The sequence below is a fragment of the Chaetodon auriga genome, chromosome 5 (assembly GCF_051107435.1).
Source record: "Chaetodon auriga isolate fChaAug3 chromosome 5, fChaAug3.hap1, whole genome shotgun sequence".
Lineage (NCBI taxonomy): Eukaryota > Metazoa > Chordata > Actinopteri > Chaetodontiformes > Chaetodontidae > Chaetodon > Chaetodon auriga.
Genome location: NC_135078.1, coordinates 22,409,227 through 22,427,454, shown reverse-complemented (window position 1 = coordinate 22,427,454; position 18,228 = coordinate 22,409,227). Strand labels below are relative to the sequence as shown.

At 43.7% G+C, this 18,228-nt stretch overlaps 1 protein-coding gene across 1 annotated transcript in view; it reads right to left on the bottom strand.

Moving 5' to 3' along the window:
• Positions 1–18,228, bottom strand: part of serinc5 (serine incorporator 5) — a 21,241-nt gene extending 3,013 nt beyond the window's left edge. The window contains exons 1-10 of the mRNA XM_076731444.1: positions 17,908–18,228; positions 7,989–8,156; positions 4,749–4,927; positions 4,264–4,346; positions 4,067–4,160; positions 3,148–3,359; positions 2,803–2,895; positions 1,556–1,682; positions 730–799; positions 480–516 (exon numbers count right to left, since the gene is read on the bottom strand). Coding sequence (XP_076587559.1) covers positions 480–516; positions 730–799; positions 1,556–1,682; positions 2,803–2,895; positions 3,148–3,359; positions 4,067–4,160; positions 4,264–4,346; positions 4,749–4,927; positions 7,989–8,156; positions 17,908–17,934 — 1,090 coding nt within the window. The 5' untranslated portion in view covers positions 17,935–18,228. The remainder of the gene's footprint in view (positions 1–479; positions 517–729; positions 800–1,555; positions 1,683–2,802; positions 2,896–3,147; positions 3,360–4,066; positions 4,161–4,263; positions 4,347–4,748; positions 4,928–7,988; positions 8,157–17,907) is intronic.

The window sequence follows — 18,228 nt, the reverse complement described above, 5'->3', positions numbered from 1 at the left end:
TACACTTTTAATGTGAGAAAATGCCTCAAACTTTGACTTCAGTTGACACGAGGCAGGAGAAAAGATATTACAGATATTCAAATGCTGTTCTGGACTGGTTAGTTTAATTATATGTAACTCCCAAACTGAATATAAGTACTAGTGGCAATACATTTCTGCTGGTTCTACTTGCCAACATGAAGCAGTTTCTACTTCCAGCAGGGGGCAGTGTCAGCCTACTCACAATTTCATTTTGCCTCTGGTGCTGCTTCACTGTCATACTAACCTCCTAGTAACAGTGACATCATCTATGTTTGCTGACCAATACTTTCTCACCGTCTTCAATCTGGCTGAGGAATAGCAATGAGCATAGCCCCCTATGTGTGCAAACACTGGGGACTTAGACATGCACACTGAACAGGCTGGAGAGGCCGGGGGAAGAGAGGGTGAGGGGGGATAAAAGAAGTGATAGCGTGGAGGAATTATTTGACTTTCCTTACCTGTGTCATCTCCAAAACAGAAACAGCAGCGAGCTCTCTGCAGGATAAAGAAACACATAAAAGGTTACCACCTAACTGGAACAGACACACACATTATACATCTCCTGGGCCTAATTTCTATAATTTCATAAGGATGCCTAATCAGGAGTGCCTGGTCAGTGGGGTTTTCAAGTCCTGTTAATCTGTTTAACCAATCTGTATATTTAATTAACACGCACACATACGGAGATCTGAATATTTGTGCGTTTACCTCAGTCTCTGGCTCACTGTTCCTGCACACTCTGAGTGCTGCAGAGCTTCGCCTGGTGGTGGATGTCAGGCTAGAGGGAGAGTGGATAAAGAGAAATAGAGAAAGAGATATAAAGCCAGACGGAGGGAGAGAAAGGTTGTAATTCTGTCACTCTGTATTTTCCCAATAATGTGCCGTTTCAGATTGCTGCAGAGTCTAACTCCCTGCTCTTCAGGCAACGACCACAAGAGACACGATGCCTCCACTTAATGGGAAACACATGTGAACAAATGCAAAACGCCATAGTTCTTGTCTCTCACACTCTTCGCTTAGCCACAGCCAATCATGCACTGCCTCTCCGGAGCCATAGCCAATCAAAACTAGCCTTCCTCTGTCGCTACACACTGCTACAAAAAACATTGCTTTTATTCCACAAATACTGTTAATGGCTTTGGATGGCAGCCTTTGCACAGTCTCTCAACTCTATAAATTCTATGATATAACAGTAAAGGAGATATATTAGAGGGAAACTTGGTTTGCATGTGTGTAGACATTGAAATTAGGACGAGGAGAAGCAAGAGCTGTGTGTCAGTATGACTTTAGACTTTTCATGCTACTTTAAGGGACAGATTCAGATACAAGACCAGTTAACTGGGAACAGGTGGTGCAACTGGGGACAAAAGCCAGAACAGCAGATTTTTTGGTCAGTGGTTAAGGTCACGGTTACGTTACGGGTTAGGGTTAGGCAAGCAGCGGTTATGGTTAGGGTTCGGTTCAGTCACCAGGAAAATAATATGACCTAAACCAAGTTTGTGTGTGTGTGTGTGTGTGTGTGTGTGTGTCTTACCAAGAATAAAGCACGCAGCCAAACAGGAGAACAGTTCCCATAGCTGTGACGATTTTCTTGTCGCTCTCCGTTCCAGAGTTCAAGGGGAACACACACACGGTTACGTTCACACCTTCTCTCTCCACCACTAAACAGAAAGACAGAGCAGACAGAGATGGATGAGGTGACAGACAAAGTATTGAAACGAGTGGGGAGACTGAGAAAGATGCAGTGTGTGAGTGTGTATTTTGGCAAAGTGTTAGCAGCAGCAGGAGAAGGGGGGGTGGGGGGGGTGGAGATAGTACAACATACGGAAAGTGGAAACACACCAACAGCCTCCATGGCAGGATGTAGTACACGTGTGTGTTACTTGAGAGGCATGTGCTGATATCAAATATTTATGGTCAGATTATTTTTGAAATAATATCTTTGCATAAAATATTAATAAACTGTCAAGATGAATGTATACGGAGCACCAGTAACTGCAGAGAATCCTAACTTCGTCTAAAGGTCTCAGTTTAACTGCGGAGATCTTGATGCTTGACACTCATCATATGTGTTTGACTTGTTCTTTCCTCTGGACTGGAACAAAACAATGTTTCACACAGCAGATGTGTGTGATTCCCTCGCTGTTATGGTAATCATCTGAATCGCTCTGCCTCATCTGACACAGTTAAGACACATGTGCCTACTGAGGTCCCTCGGACCCTCTGACTCAAACCTCTTCATTGTTCGTGAGGTCAGGACTAAAAGGCACGGAGAAGCAGCCGTTAATTATGCTTCAAAACTCTGGAATCTGTCTGCCTGAAGGTCTTAAGGGCCTGAAATTTGTTGACTCTCTCAAACAACATCTCAGGTCACACCTTTTCACCATTGCTTTCTCCTCAAGTGTTTTTGCCTGATGGTCATGTTTTTTTATTCAAATTTAATTTATTTCCTTATTCTTAATGTTTTACCATTAATGTTATGATTATCTTCTTTCATGTTAAGCACTTTGTGTTGCATTTGATGCATTAATTTTGATATACAAATAACGTATTAGTATCATTAGTAGTACCAATGAACTCTTGACTCTCAATTCTGTGTCCTTATGTATATTTTCCATGTAAAGTGTACACATCACTTTATGATTGCTTTACATAATGTTTGCTGCAGCATTAATAAGACTAACCCATAACTCAATACCAATAATACCTGTTGATTCAAACTGATACCCAACAATGGCTGTGACTACTAGGTGGAGCTGGGTGCCTGATACTCATACTCACTCTCTTTGGGTTTGCTGGAGAAAGCTGAGAAGGTGAGGTACATGACATACACACTGATGACTCCTGGCTGCAGCAGGCCTGATGTGGGCTGCACTGCAGGGACACAGAGATGAACACACGATTTAGAGTTTATGCAGAAGTATTATAATTATTACAACCAACAGTCTTATTTACTGCTACTTTCTATCACTATACTATGTTTGTTGTGTCTCAAATGTTTTGCTATTGTGAATTTCTCTTTGTCAAAAGTCAAAACGCTTTCTATTAACGCCACCTAAATGCCTGTATTTTTATTTGTCTTCCACAGTCAAATGAGATAATGTGCTTGTGAGCAGAGGTCCTCACGTTTCTGTATGCATGGGGAGATGGCCAACAGGGAGACGATGAGGCAGAGGCTGCCATTGATGCCCAGGAAAATCTTGTTTAGTAAACAGGCCTCGGGGTCAGTGTAAAATAGACCCATCAGGATTACAGCTCCTACTGCTGCACTGAACAGCACCAGAGTCACAAGGGCCAAAGCTGCGTACCACAGACGATTATACTTTACTCCTGAACTCCTGGAAACGGAAAGAGAAGAGGGAGAGAGAGAAAACAGACAGCAGAAAGGAAAACCATAACATGAACAAGGGTAAAGCAAATTAAATAAGTAAAAGATCAAGTGAACAGGGGAAAAAAGCAAAGAAAACTGACATCCTAAAGAAAAATGTAAAGAAGGAGAAATTATGTTCGGTGAGTTATTCCTGCGCGAGATGAGAGGACAGGTTTATGGCTGCTTAAGTGCTTCCACATCACTTTCACTTTGCCTGGAAATTTAAGGTTTTGCTAAAAAACTAAATAAGTGGGTACGAGTGCACATACCAATACATATTGAGAGGTTTAAGTTTGCTGCATTGGTTAACAAACCATTAAAGCTTTGTGAAACAGTCTGCTGTGGTATGTGTGTGTCTCTGTGGGAAGGGAAGAGGAAACCGAGTGTACACTCCTAAACCATATGTATCTTGTGAATCTGCCCAGAGCCGGTCTGCTGCCAAGGCTCCCCTCCACCCACAAAAACACAAAGCTACATGACTCCCTCTTTCCAAACCTTTTTCATCCAAATAACCCCACAGACGAATATGTCCCACCCTCTGAGTGTCTCAAGAACAAATAGAAAGCACAGCACTCTTCCCATTTACAAGGCGCCCATGCTTACGCAACTGAGCCAGACTCCGAGTTACTGGGTCAAAAGAGAGATAGGACCAGAGAGAAGACATCTTGCTCTCACCAGTTTGTGTTCCATCTGTGTGCAAACTCCACCAACAGCATGAGCTGGATCAACAGGAAAATGAACCCGCAAGCAGCTCCTACGTAGCGCCACACTGTGACATTGAACAGAGGGAGAGACAGGGAAATCATTTTCGAGATGAGAGGACCTTACGGTAATACATGTGTCACTTACTGCAAGATGTTTCCTCTCTTTACCTTCCAGAAAGGTTTCCTCCTCCGGGAGGAAGAAGCCTCCAGCGCAGCATGCCACCAGTGCGATAAACTTCAGCAACCAGAACCTGACATTCAAAGCAACGATAAAGTTAAAGGTTGTACAAGAGAAAAGTCAAACATAAAAAGCAAAAACTGACATCCAAAACGAGACTTCTGACTGAACCGCCTCAGCGTGACCTGGTCAGAACTGTTTACAGAAAAAACACAGGATATGAAGTATAATTAAGAGCAATACAATCTTGTGTTAAAGATAACAGGTGCTTATGTGTATGTCAGTCATTGTGTTCAGGAGAACTATTTATGCACTGACCGGATCAATTAATGCCTAATTTGAGTTTCATTTGGCTTTTGCTTGTGTGTTCACAGGCTCTAAGTGTAGGGTTCCCACTAGATATTATAGACAAATGTAAGTTGTTTAATTCCTGACAGGGCAAAGGTGGACAGAAAGAGGACCGGGGCCTTCTTACCCGTTATGTACAGCCGCCCTCCAGCCTGTGCTGTTGTTGACTCGTATGGTGAAGATAGAGAAGAATAAGAAGAAGCAGGACATGCCAAAGCACACCTTGTAGACGGCAGAGTAGCCAACCAGGGTTTTGCAGTTCTCCCCTGCATTCATCTTCTCACACAGCTCACTGTAGAAGGGGATCTGAATGACAAAATCACACACCCAAAACACCGCGATTAGATCATTATGGAGCTGAAAAAACTCCCACCTCTGCTCATGTTTGTCTAGTACGCGGCCTCAGAGAAAGGGACCCAATAGCATCTATTCTGAGTGTCACGCCTCTAAAGGAGCAGAAAGAGCGAACAGGCAGCAACAACAACCCCTCTTTCTCTCCATGAAGCCCTCTTTCATCCTTCGTTCTCTACAGGCTGTTAGAGGGGCCTTACAACTAACTGTCAGTGTACCCAAACAAAAGACACAGATGAATAAATTAACCGCCTTTTGTCAGCAAGTCAGAGGGATTGGGAAGAGCAGAAAGAGCATGAGCGGGAGAGAAAGACTGGGTGATCCGTCTCAAAATAAATTTCCAAAATCTATTTCAACGTACCTACAGAGAGCTACGTAAAAAATTAGGAGAGCAAGGCCAGATCCAGCGAAGCAGATAAGGACTTTGCTGTGGCCTTAAACAGGAAATTGGAAGTGCTTCAGTGGCTCAGTGCCAACAGAAGAGACGGTCTTTGAAATGACAACCACAGAAAGCTCAAATATCTGGTCCTTCTCCGAAGCCCCTGACTGTAGAGATGTGAGTCAAAGTCAAACACAAGAGCTGCTTTTCAAACAGAAGTCATTTTTTGAGAGAACTACAGATTTACTTTCAGATAATAAGGGCTTTGACTTGACTTTATGAGTTTTTTGGTCCTGAGGTTGTACACAGGGGTGAAACGCCAGCGGATTGAGTTGTCATCACCTCAGTGTGCAGCACAGTCCAGAGCCAGATCACAACATAGAGTAAAAGCCCATTTTGGAGCTTTTGTCTGATGTTGAGGACCATATTAGCATGTCCATGGTGTAGTGATTAAGAAGGAAAGGGGCCGGCTGTTTCAGACAGCTGTAAATCTCTTGAGAAAAGACCAGCACTCTCATAGACACAAAGGCTGCTCTCTTAGCTGGGACTTCCCACTGTGCGCAGTGTGAGACTGACAGTGTTCGTGTATATGTGCATATATGTGTGTGTAACTCAGCAGGCTTTGCGTGAGGCTATCAGAGGCCATTTTGTGCCTGGATGGGCCTTTTACAGGGTTCCCTGCTCACAAGGAGACATACAGCAGGGAGTCGTTTTAATACTGTGCAGTAGACACTGGCAGAGAGAGAGAGATGAAAAAACAGTAAAAGAAGATTGGTGGAAAAATGTCACTGCCTTCAAATGGCGCTCTCAGCTAAGGAAAGCTTGCAGTCACATCACTGTTTACTCTGTCTTGTACTCTAGCGTGTGCTGATACACACTGTATATGCTGTACCTTAAAACAGGAACATCACCTCTCAAGCTCAGATATTCAGCTGTCATTATTGACGCAGACAAAAAGGACAAGAGGACAGCGTATCAGGACATCATTTGTGCTGGACTGTGTGACTAAAGTCTGTCTCACCCAGATGACGAGGGTAACTGCACTGTGGCAGATAACGGTACCCGCTGAAGCCTTACAGCCGGAATTCCTCAGAAACAACCACAGTCTGATAATAATCCTGCATAATGAAGATTCAAAGAGCTAACGTGGGGGAAAAAAAAACATGAAAGCTCTGAAGATCAAAAGAGAGAGCAGCAGGCCTCCAGTGTATCTTCTCCCAACTTCAGAGGCTAGGTGGGTGTTAAAAACAAAAAGCTACCAGCCTGAACTCCTGCCTCCTCGACTATGGCCTTACTACTGCGAAGATACACATGGGATCTCCAGGGGAAATAGAAGGATGTCTGCTTTGCCTGTAGCAATGTTATAAATCTTTCATTTTGGCCGTTAGCTTTGACATGGCAACACTGGCACATTCTCTGAAATCCTATTCTGTTTACAGCAGAGAGCTAAACGCAAAGGCTGGCTAACCTGACAAGAGAGCACCCAATTTCAACATAAATGTGCGAGAGTGTGTAACCTACAAAATATTTCTTTCTCTTTCCTTGTCAGAATGTGTTTCTATCACAGACTGACGCTCACAGCTCATTTTAAGTACAGTTGCTAACTTCTGCAAAGTGAAGCCTGGGGAGAGAACACAGACATCTGCCGAAGACCAAACAGTGTAAAAGGTCACCGTGTTGAGGCTACTGTTGGCTTGGTTACTTGAGCCTCTGAGCAGACCCCCACTCTTCTTGTCAGTAAACTAGGCCAATTGCAAAACAACAACAGAATTAGGTCTTTATGTCTGGGAAAAGACGTAAAAATGATTTAACGTTTGTTTCTATTCCTCTCAATCAGAAAGCAGCAGATATTTAACAAGTAGGTATAAGAGTAGTGTCGTGAGCAAATCCCATTCCCCAAATCCAAAGAGGGTTGCTTTATAAAAACAAAAAAGCAGAACTTGGATGAAATGGTGGATGGTAGGTGGGACTGAGCATCAGCAAGGTGGATCTCAGCTGAGCCGTGATCAGCTCTGACACCTGGATGAACTCAATTATGAAGCAATAAACTCTCACTTACAGCATCCTACAAGTTTAATCTGTTTGCTTGTATTTGGGCAGTTATTTATTTAAATCTGATATGTTCAAAATAATCTTAAAAAGAACAATTATCTGACTGCTAACTGACTTTAATTTCCCTACTGTCAACAGCAACTGTCTGAATGGTGACACCCAAATCATCACCTATAATTGGCCCCATGACTGTGCTGTGTGTCGCCCCTGAAGAAGTCTGCAGCTGTGCTGCTACCTACACAACCGCACACACAGGAAATCATGGCCTCTAATTTGAGTTGATCTGAATATATCTCATCATAACTTCGGTCTATCATCAGCGTACAGCGGAGGCACTCGTCTATCACACTGAGAGTTTTATATCCACTCCACTCTTCCTCCATTTAAAACGCAGCTGTTATGGAGCATAAATGAGAGCTTGAATTTTCCCTCTGTATTGTTTATTCTTCTTATCTTTTTACAATTAATGCTTTCAACCTTCCAATTCAAATTCTTCAATTATATACAGCTATACACAGTAAGAAAAAAAACAGTGCATATGTGATGGAAGATTGATATTTTGCTGTGCGTGACTTATGTACTTACATGGTCTCTCAACTCCTGCTCCACAGTCGGGGACATCATGATGACACAGATGATGGTGACCAGCAGGAAGTAGAGGGCATACATGACTCGGGTCCCTGTGGACTGTTTGATCTTGGGGCAGCAGTTACAGCAGCACGAGCAGGCTGCTGAGCCGCAGCAGCAGGCCAGCTGCACACAGAGAACAATGGAAACAAGAGGCAGAGATGGGGAATACATTAACATCCTTTCAGAATTTTCCACACGATTATAAGGCTTCTGAAACAGACACAATGCATTTACAGAGCACTGGGACAAGGGCGGGCCAGGGCTTAGGTGTGCATTTTGAAACCATCTAAACCATCATTTTTTACAGAACAAACATTTTGTAGCAGTTAAACTATGTAGAATGAGAGCAGTGGAAAGAAGAATGAATAAAAACAGACATATAGACAAGAATCACTGCCCTGCTATTGCACTTTACATATAATACGCTGTATGTAGTGAGTATCTGACCAAATGTCTTCCCCTGAGTTATGGTGTTGAACAATGGCCAGGAAAGTATTTTTACAGAACATTATGAAGTCACAGTGAAGTTGACCTTTGACCTTTTGAGTATAAAACATTATCATTTTATCCTATGAGACATTTGTGTGGAATTATGGCATAATTATCATCCAAATTCTTGAGTTACGTTCAAAAATGTGTTGTGTGTGGTCACACCTAGATGTTTGTGCCAGGTGTAATGAAATTTCCTCCAGGCATTCCTGAGAAACTGTGTTCATGAGAGTGGAATGATTTTGACTCGACTGTCAAAATCTAATCATTTCATCCTTTAGTCCAAGAGGAGGTTTGTGCCAAATTTGTAGAAATTTCCTCAAGGCTTCCTGAGATACCACGTAGACGGACGAACAATCAAACTCAACCCAATGTAATGTCTTCAATCGTGGCTGTGGCAGACAAGGAGGCATTAAAGAAGGTCTGTTTAGTGAAAATTCAAAGCAAGATAGTGGGAGCCAAGATACTCAAATATTTAAGGTTTTACACAGGACTGTGTAATCTTTAATAGTTCTACAGGAGTCAAGCCAAATCACATTTATATAGCCACAAATCATGATCTGAAAAACATACCCCCACCATCCTTAGACCCTCAACTCAGTTGAGGCAAACTCCATAAAAATAGGAAAAATTTACAGGAAAAGAAGGGAGGGACCTCAGGAGAGCGACTAGGGGGAGATTACTCTTTCACGGCAAACAGAAAAGGGGCAAAAATAGCAGCAGTAAAATACTACAGATGGTTAAACCTCAGACACCAAAACCAATGAGCTAAAGACACTTTTAGGTGGAGTCTAAAATTAGATTTGGTGAGTTAATCAAAGCCACTACAGCAAGATGCACGTTTTTCATTCATATTGATCAAAAGTTGCAGCCATTCTTGCAAAATGTTACGTGCTTCAGTGTCTGGTGCCTTCTGGAACATTTTCATCTTCTATAGCTTCAGCCTCCACAGCCCTTTAACAGTTACCACGGCATTTAGTGCAGGCCTGAGCCAGAAATCTAAATCGTGGCAACATACTTCCAATAGAATACCCCCGCCTGAATGTCTCTTCGCTCATTGATGGTTTCTATCACAAGGAACAAATCCACCCCTCTTCTTCACAGTGGCATCTCTTGGTCAATGTAGACAGTGAAGTCTTGTCCGAAAACACACACAAACACATACGCACACAGAAGCCCTCATGCAGAAGGACGGTCTCCTGCCAGGCCCTGTGTTATATTTAGGAAAGAGGAAGCTCTACAATTATACAGTATGTTTTTTGGTAGCCACTCCACCCTGCTTGTAAGCCTCCAACTCCACAGCCTGCAGAGCACACTCTGCTGTGGTGAGAGGTGAACTTCTGATGTGGTCTACAGTTGAGGTGTGGCACGCTGCTGGAGGGCTTAGACGCACCATTTGTCTTTGTACGTTTTCCATTTACGTGCAGCGATACAGACTCTGCTAATGATAAGGGAATGCCGCTAGTGTGGGTTACATTCCAAAACCACGGGGGAGTCTTTGTGAGCTGCGGGGAAAACGTCTCTCTAAATGCTGTCATTATGACATTAGGTGACAGGTAGGAAATTATGGGCAATGACTTGCAAAAAACTGCTGACCTGTCGACTGGAGGGTGAGGACAGAAACATCTTATCTTTATAAATAACAATCCCTTTAATACTCATTTTTTCACCGTCCTTCATATCTTTACCATACTGTCTGCACCTTGGAGCTCACACTTATTTATTTATTTATCTTGGCATTTTCTGGCTGTATTAAATTGGATACAGTCAAGACAGACAGGAAATGAGAGTAGAGATAAAGGGGCAATGACACGCAAGGTCCCCAGAATCTGAACTGGGGTTGTTGCAAGTACACTGAGTCACAAACCTTAAGGCCACCAGGACATTGCTCAAGTGTGTCTGGACAACGTGGGATTAAAGTAACGATCCTCTCATGATTAATACATTTTCTCTCCCAAGACCTAATTAAGGCATCCCAGTCAAATCAGTTCAATTTGCCATTTAGGCATATTAGTAATCTTATCCCTCGTCTGTGAGTGTGTCCTAAGCCGGGGTCTGTAATCTAGCCAGGGTGGACTGATCTCGTAAAGCCAGTGTGCAACATTGTCTGATGTGTGACGTTCCGCTCCAGATGCTAGTAATGTGTGGTATGCTGCAGACTCGTGGATCCACACAGGCACATGGTCAGGATCAAGCCACTTCCCAGCCTACATGGCTCTGCCTCTCTGCTCTCTCTGTCCAGAGATTTCCCTACTAAGTGTCTTCTAGATGGCCCACCTAATTGTTTTTCGCCTCAAAGTGTACAATGGTTGTCTATAGCCTTGCCTTTCTGATGCTAGCTGTGTGCTGTTGGTTTGGTAGTTCACCACCAACCTTTAAAACAGTTCCACCCGGTTCTCTTTCAGAATGAGAAAAACATTGCTGTGTCTGTTGCTTTTGTCGGAGAAGGTAGATTGAGATTTTTAAAAAATGACGAGGTGTAAAATCATTAATTCAATGTAAACAAAACACTTAAATGCAACGTTCGGATCAGAAATCAACAGAGTAGGCAAACAGGATGGCATGGTAAGGAATTCATCATCGGTCCCACACATAAACTGGTAAATATGAAAGCCTTCTTGAGATAGCTGAAGATTGATATGATAAAGTGGACGTCAAATACAAGATTAGAGACCTAACCGTATAATTAGCGTCTGTTTAAAGTTGTTTGCCTATTTCACTCATTGTTTTTATTTCTGCAGTCTACTCAATGTTCTGCAAAATGTAAATCAAAGGAGCATTTTATCATTTACTTACATTTGAGCAATCATTTGATCAATTAATGGTCACACATAATGACAGCTGTTCTGGTGGTGTTAGGAAATACGATGCTATGCATCCACCGATAAAGATTTGGCAATACCGCTTCCACCATTGATCCCCGGGTGTCTCTGCTATACCGTATACTTGGGGTGAGCTGTGCAGCAACACAGGCCTGGATTCTCATGTGAACTTGCACGTCCAGCTGCCTTGCAAAGTAACACAATGTGGGCAGCAGGACCGCTTTCCACATTCTCACGTGGCGTGAGAGTGAAGGTTGGTGGTGGTAATGCACCACAGGCACACACACAGCCGTATAAATCTGACAAAGAGAATGTGTGTGCATATTTCTGACCTTGTGCATGCACACAGTTTTAGTCATGAATCTACACAGAGTTTTATGCATTTGGCCCCATGAGAGAATTCAAGCAGGAGTAAATAGGTCAACATACAGGATCTATCTGGTTAACGGTTGTGGGCAACAAACACAAAGACTTCTTTGATGCTTTGATTCCAGATCAAACAAAGAACACGACCGGTTTATTCTTAATCAGGATTCAGGAGGGCTGTGTTAACACCCATTCATGGATAAATGTGGAAGCGGGCATTAAGCTCATATACATTCACACAATTTACCACTGTGGAGAGGTTTGACATTTGCCTCCAAGGTTGCATGAGCATATTTCTGCTTTTATGCATACACAGACTTCCAGCCTTGAATCTAAGTTCTATGCATGTGGGCCCTGGTCTCCATTTGACTACAAACGGCTTAACAGGATAAGCTGTTTCCTTTGTCCCTGCTTCACCCACATGTCTTTCTCAATGGGCAATTAATTAACCACAACAGATTGAAATTAAGCAAGAAATAAACAGGATGATTTAAGTCGCGAGCGTATTTAGATTTCATTAGTTAGGGGGTGTTTCAACAGTGGGCTGCACACAGTGAGGGGGCCAACAGCAAACTTCAGCAGAACTGATGGTGGGAGGGGGAGCCAGGAGAGGGGAAGAATGTCTCGGGGAATTCCACCATACGCACATACAAAAAGAGTATCCATGGTAACCAACGCTGACCCTACCCACTTCATGGGTCAGGCATCTACCCCTCCTCCACTGGCCGCCTGCCCTGCCAGCACGGTGACAGGTGGTCGCCATGTCTCTAGTGTAGCCCCTGACTCCAATATCAACAGCAACCCCCCCACTAGCTTGTCATATTGCTCGAGCCATCCGCCCCAAAGATCATCATCCCATGCAACAGCAAACACGGCACTTTAGCCACTTGTTAGCCGTACCCTGGCCCGGCTTAGGCCAGCCAGGCCTACCAGACTTTAAATAAGCCAAGTCCTCACTACCCTCCGCCGAATCCTCACTACACTGTGACTGTGAGACTCTCAAGAGACAAAGGCCTGTCTCTTTCTCACTCAGCCTGAAGCTCTGTTTCACTCTCTTCATCTCATTTCCTCCATCCTCCCCCATCCTGCTACTTGGAGGCTTATTGTCAGCATCTCTCATCTGTTTTCCTCTTGTTTTCTCTTCTTCACCCTTTCTTTGTTATCTTCAGCTGCCCTTTACCCTAAATCACTCACTCCTTCACGCTTGCCGACCTTCCAGCTGTACTTGGGGTCAGAGGAAAGACAATATTGCTAAAATCAGACAGGAATCACCTTTACATAGAGAGGATGGACAGGAAACAGCGTTGAGAATACACTCAGGAAATAAACCCAAATGCCATTCAAAGTGAAGCAAGAGGTTCTTGAGACAGTATTAGTGTGTGTGACCTTGGACTGATCAACAAGCACCCTGACATCCAGATGAATGCTCAATCAACAAATGTGACACAGTTCTTCGTGTAAACAATCCAAAGACCACATCTGTAATTGGACTGGGAGCTGTTTCACAGAGCATTGATGATAATTACCATGGTTTCAATCCTCCTCCTTATTATCTTCAACCCTGTAGTGATGAAAAGATCTGCAGTATTTCGCAAACAGGAAACGGCAAGGGCAGCCTAAATCAAACACAAAGGGCTAAACTCTGCAGCACACAGTTGCACAGACACAACTGCTTGCACAATACAAACAGAGCAATCACAAAAATAGGTCACTTACTATATCACTGGAACCACAGTGAAGGGGAATCAAGAGAGGGTGGACAGATACAGAGCCATTTCTCCTCCGACAAGACAACCAGCCAAGCTTCCACAGGTGAGGATATCAGATAAAAAATAGACGTAATACCTGGAGAAAAACCTAAGCCTAAACTTGAGAGAGAGCCTAGCGAGCAGGCAGAACAAACATAGCATTTCTCCAGACTTATAATCAATGCTTTCTGCCACATACAAACAGAATTCTAACACAACAATTTCCATAACAAGTACCATGGGTACTAAAAGTGGCATCTGTGAGTTTGTGCACCAGGCTTCACAAATGATATGTTCCTGCTGTGGCTGACACAGATTTTCCCCTCCCAGGGTTTGAACAGAGAGAAAAACTCTCATTAGCTGATTTGAGATGTCGGCTTTCATGTTTTTAAGTAGTGAAAAAAAAAGAAGAAAAAACCCCACCCCCTTTTCAGTGGGAAAAATATAGCAGCACAGACAGACGTGACTCATATCTGAGATGAGCGCTGTCAAAACAACTTGACTGGAAGAGTGTGGCATAACTATTTCAGTGGCTGCGTCTGTGGGAGTACAGATCTGAGGTTGATTCAAACCATCAGTGTGGTAGTTCATTCATTCATCACACCTAATACATTCATCTTTATTCCCTGTGCTTCTTTACTTAAGGGCACTCTGCATTTCAAATGTACTCTGTGCAGTAGCTGGCTGCTTTACAACTGCAGGAACTGCCTGTTACTTAGACCTTAATGATAGTGGCCAGTGGACGAAGCTGACCACAATGGATCATGACAGACCAGCGGCTCAGATCAAACTGTAGACACACCCTCTCATCTCAAATTACAACAATGCTGAGTGTCGAACCCAGCGAGGAGAAACCAGCAGTGGGAAAAAAGGAAAAAAAGAGGGAAAGGCGAAACAAAAGACCTTTAAAACAATAAGCTACGAGGCAGAATCTTTCTCACACACAAGTTTGGTTGGCCAGCTCCACACCAAGACCTACTCCATTTCCTCCTATATTGTGACTGACAGCTCCACTATTGTCTATATAGCTAGGCAGCTGTATACACACAGCAAAAATGTATCACTGCTCTGTTTCCTATACACAAAGGGAGGTCTTTGCTTCTCTCTTGGCAAATACAGCCCCTAGCTACAACCAACAGAGACAAAGTTAAGTCCAATGGACAGAAAAGAAAAGCAAGCCAAGGAAGAACTGAGGTACAATGAAGAGATGAAAAACAGGACAGAAATGAAACAATCTCATGCAGACAATGGAGTCAGTCACAAAAATAACCAAAGCAGACAGACCAAACAAGTACAGGAACACAGTCAAAACACAAGGCAATATCAGATCAACAGGCCAATCCAGCGTCACGCTGTGTTTACCCAGAGGCCTGTTTCACTTCCCAAAGTTTGTTGTTTGCTAGTGTAGGTTTCACTTACGCAGAATTGCACACGATATCAGGCAGTTCCACCCAGCCTTTCTGTAAGTGAACTGATACTAATCGCACCATGCAAGAGTGGCATTTCACACGGTTACATCAGCACCTTCAACCCTTCCAGAAAAAAATAAATAAATTACAGTGACAAGACATGGGAAAATATGAGACAGGAAGGCTGAAGAAGACATTCTCACTGCCATATGTCAGTTCAGAGAGAGACAAAAGAAATGAAAGATTGCCAATGATGTCACTGTGGGAAAACAAACTCCTGCTACTGCTGACCACAGCAAAATTCCTGAAGAGAAGCTGAAAATAGGCAACATGTCTCACACGGACACAGGTGGCCAAACCGTATGACTGGCCCACTAATTTATGTTGGAGGGGATTACTACAGATGTTTGGTGGATGTATTCACTAAAGCTACAGTTTTACAAGTCAAGTCATTTTACAGCTCATCAACACCTGTTTTTAGGATCACCTGCCCCTCTGTAACAGCCTCTGTGCCGTGACCTTGGCAGCAAACCTTCAAACCACCGTCTAATGGTGACAGCTGGGGATTTCACAATATTTGTGTATATGGGAAATGTCATTCCACTCAGCTGGCATTCTTAAGAACTGCAGAAATGCAACCTTGCACTTATGGAACAGACACACTGGATCCATTGAAGGATGCCAAGTCAACGAATCCCATTTATTTTCTATGGAGAGCAGGAGAGCTGGCTCTGTGGTGCATGGTGGATATGGCACAGTGTGTTGACAGACCAGTTGCTGTATCTAAATTTGCATAACCATGGCTCGTCCTCAACTTTATGCAAATAAGTCTGTCCAGCGCACTGCACCGGGCTCGCGAAAATCAGATCAGAAGTGTCAAACTAGGCGCTGCTGATAAAATATGAATCAAGATTCTGTTACTGCTAAGTTTCAGAAACATATTTTAGTTTAGCTAAGCTGTAAAATCGGAAAGGCGACCTGGTCGCCATTTCAGCTGTCTGATGCGTTCAGATGTGTCCTCGCTGCTCATTAACCTGCATCAATCATGGAGTGATTATTCAAAATGCACACCACAGAATTACTGTCATAAATGAGAAACCACTAAAAATACGCTGCCCACCAATCCTCATTTCACACCACCCTCACACAGGTACGACAGCCAGGGTGTAAGTTCTGTGCTTGATGGATGCTCAGCGAACAGCAGTCTCCAGTATCCTCTAAGACCTCCTGACTCATGTACCCTGCCAAACTTGTCTGTGCCATAGCTGTGTTGCTTACAGACACCCACATGGTTTCAGTCCTGTCCCACACTCACAGCCAACGCTTGCAGGGCTTTGGACAAAATTCAACTCTGAGCTAAAGCCTAGACCCATCCCATCACAACATGGCATACATCCCTGATCCCACTGAGAAATTATGAGTGAGCTGCTCCCACACCATGCCTACTCCTCTCTCCTAGCCTAGCCTAAACAACGCCCACCCTCCCTTAATTTCCATCCCTGAGCCAAAGAGGAAATTAGTAGACCACACATCAATTTGGGCCACTCTAAACCTCAAGAGGGCCACATATGTGCACATGCAAAAAATGTTAATTACAAGTATACACACATAAATAGAGATTGCAACAAAACTAAATGGGACGTCTGTGACGAGGATTAACACACCACCGGCACAGCCACACAAAACAGATCTTATTGTTTGCCCTTCATTTTCTCTTAATCCCTCCCTGCATCCATCGCTCCCTCTTTGAAAAGAACAGGAAATAGAAGCGAGCTCCCCTTAGATGAGGGACGTGTCTGTGTAATTAAATTCCTGACCGGACCAGCTCAGCAGTGGTGGCCCTGTGGTCAAAGACAGTGTGTGAGCTGAAAAAAGACGCTCAGCTCTGAAGAAAACCCTCTCGAACTTCCCAGATGAACCACTATCTGAATGTTTCTTCAACGCAATTCTGCAACTTCATATTACTGAGAGCCCTCAAATAATTCTGATCCTTTATTGACTAATTTGCCAAACGTTTTCCAATCGTCAGCCCAAAAGCCAAAGAAATTCAGCAAAGAAAACCAGCAAATATTTGCAGTCGGGCAGCTGGACACTGTAAATGTTTGGCGTTTTTGTTTAATCGACCACTTGACTCAATTATCAAAATTGTTGTCAGTTGACTTTCAGTCAAAAGGTTGTTCCAGCTCTTCAAATGTTTATATAGGAGTACATAATATTGATTATTAGAAATGATTCTGCAACTTTAAACTGACCTCAAACATCTCAGAAACAAACAAAAAAAAGTAGGCCAAACCATGTTCTTTCGGGGGGGGGGGGATATGTATAATGTAATTCATTTTCAAGTGAGCCACTAGCAGTCTGCCTTTTATAAGAAATTCTGCAACTTTAAAACACAACTTACTGTACATTTTAGAAAAACAAAAAATAAAACCAGAATATTTCTTCAAGGGCTTCTGTGGCTGATTCAAGTGCTGTACTAACTAGCTAGAAGTCGGACTGGCCTGAAGTTTTTTGAGCTGGGGAGCAAAATGTTCTTTGGTGTTTAGAGAAAACAAGGAAACCGCAACGAAGATAGCATTTCTAACCATCTAGCCATGCAGACAGGACACGTCTGAGCACTGTCAACCCTCAACGTTTCCGTCCAACACATCTGTGGAGACATTCACAGATGACTACAGCAGGTACGGAGCGGAGGCTGTGGCTGACGTTTAGCTCGCTGCTTCGTCTCTTTGTCTTCCAACGGCCAAAACGTTACTACAGCGGACTCACCTGAATCATTTCAGTCAGGGGGTTATAATACTTTCATGCTGTTGACGGATGACGGTGGCTGACATGGGCGTCGGGAGTCCAAACGGCATAAAAATACCCCGCTGACACGCGTTAGCTGACCGTCAGATATCGGAAGAAACTGTAAGTTCAACCAACGGTCGACGGAGCTGAACGCTTCGCGGTGACGGTTCATTGTATCGCTCACAACCGTTGAACAATAACAACAACAACAACAACAAAAACAGCAGTAAGTCGAATTATTGTTGCTCACCTGCGAGATACAACACGGGGTACACATTTTGCGGGTAGACAATAAATAAAATCCGTCTCAGAGTGACGACCTCGCTGCTCTCTCGGTCGCTTTCTTCTTCTTCCACATGAAATCACCACCACACGGGGAGCAACGCGCCTGTCCTCCCCGAGCTGCTCCGTCCTCTTTCCCTCCTCCTCCTCCTCCTCCCTGCCTGGCCGCTGCCGCCGCTGTCTCTCCTCCTCCTCCCCCTCCAGTTCCTCCCTGTCTCTCCTCCCACTGCTCATCACCAAGAGGCCAGACACAAAGCTGTGCTGCCTCCGCCACAGAGCGCGTGCGGCT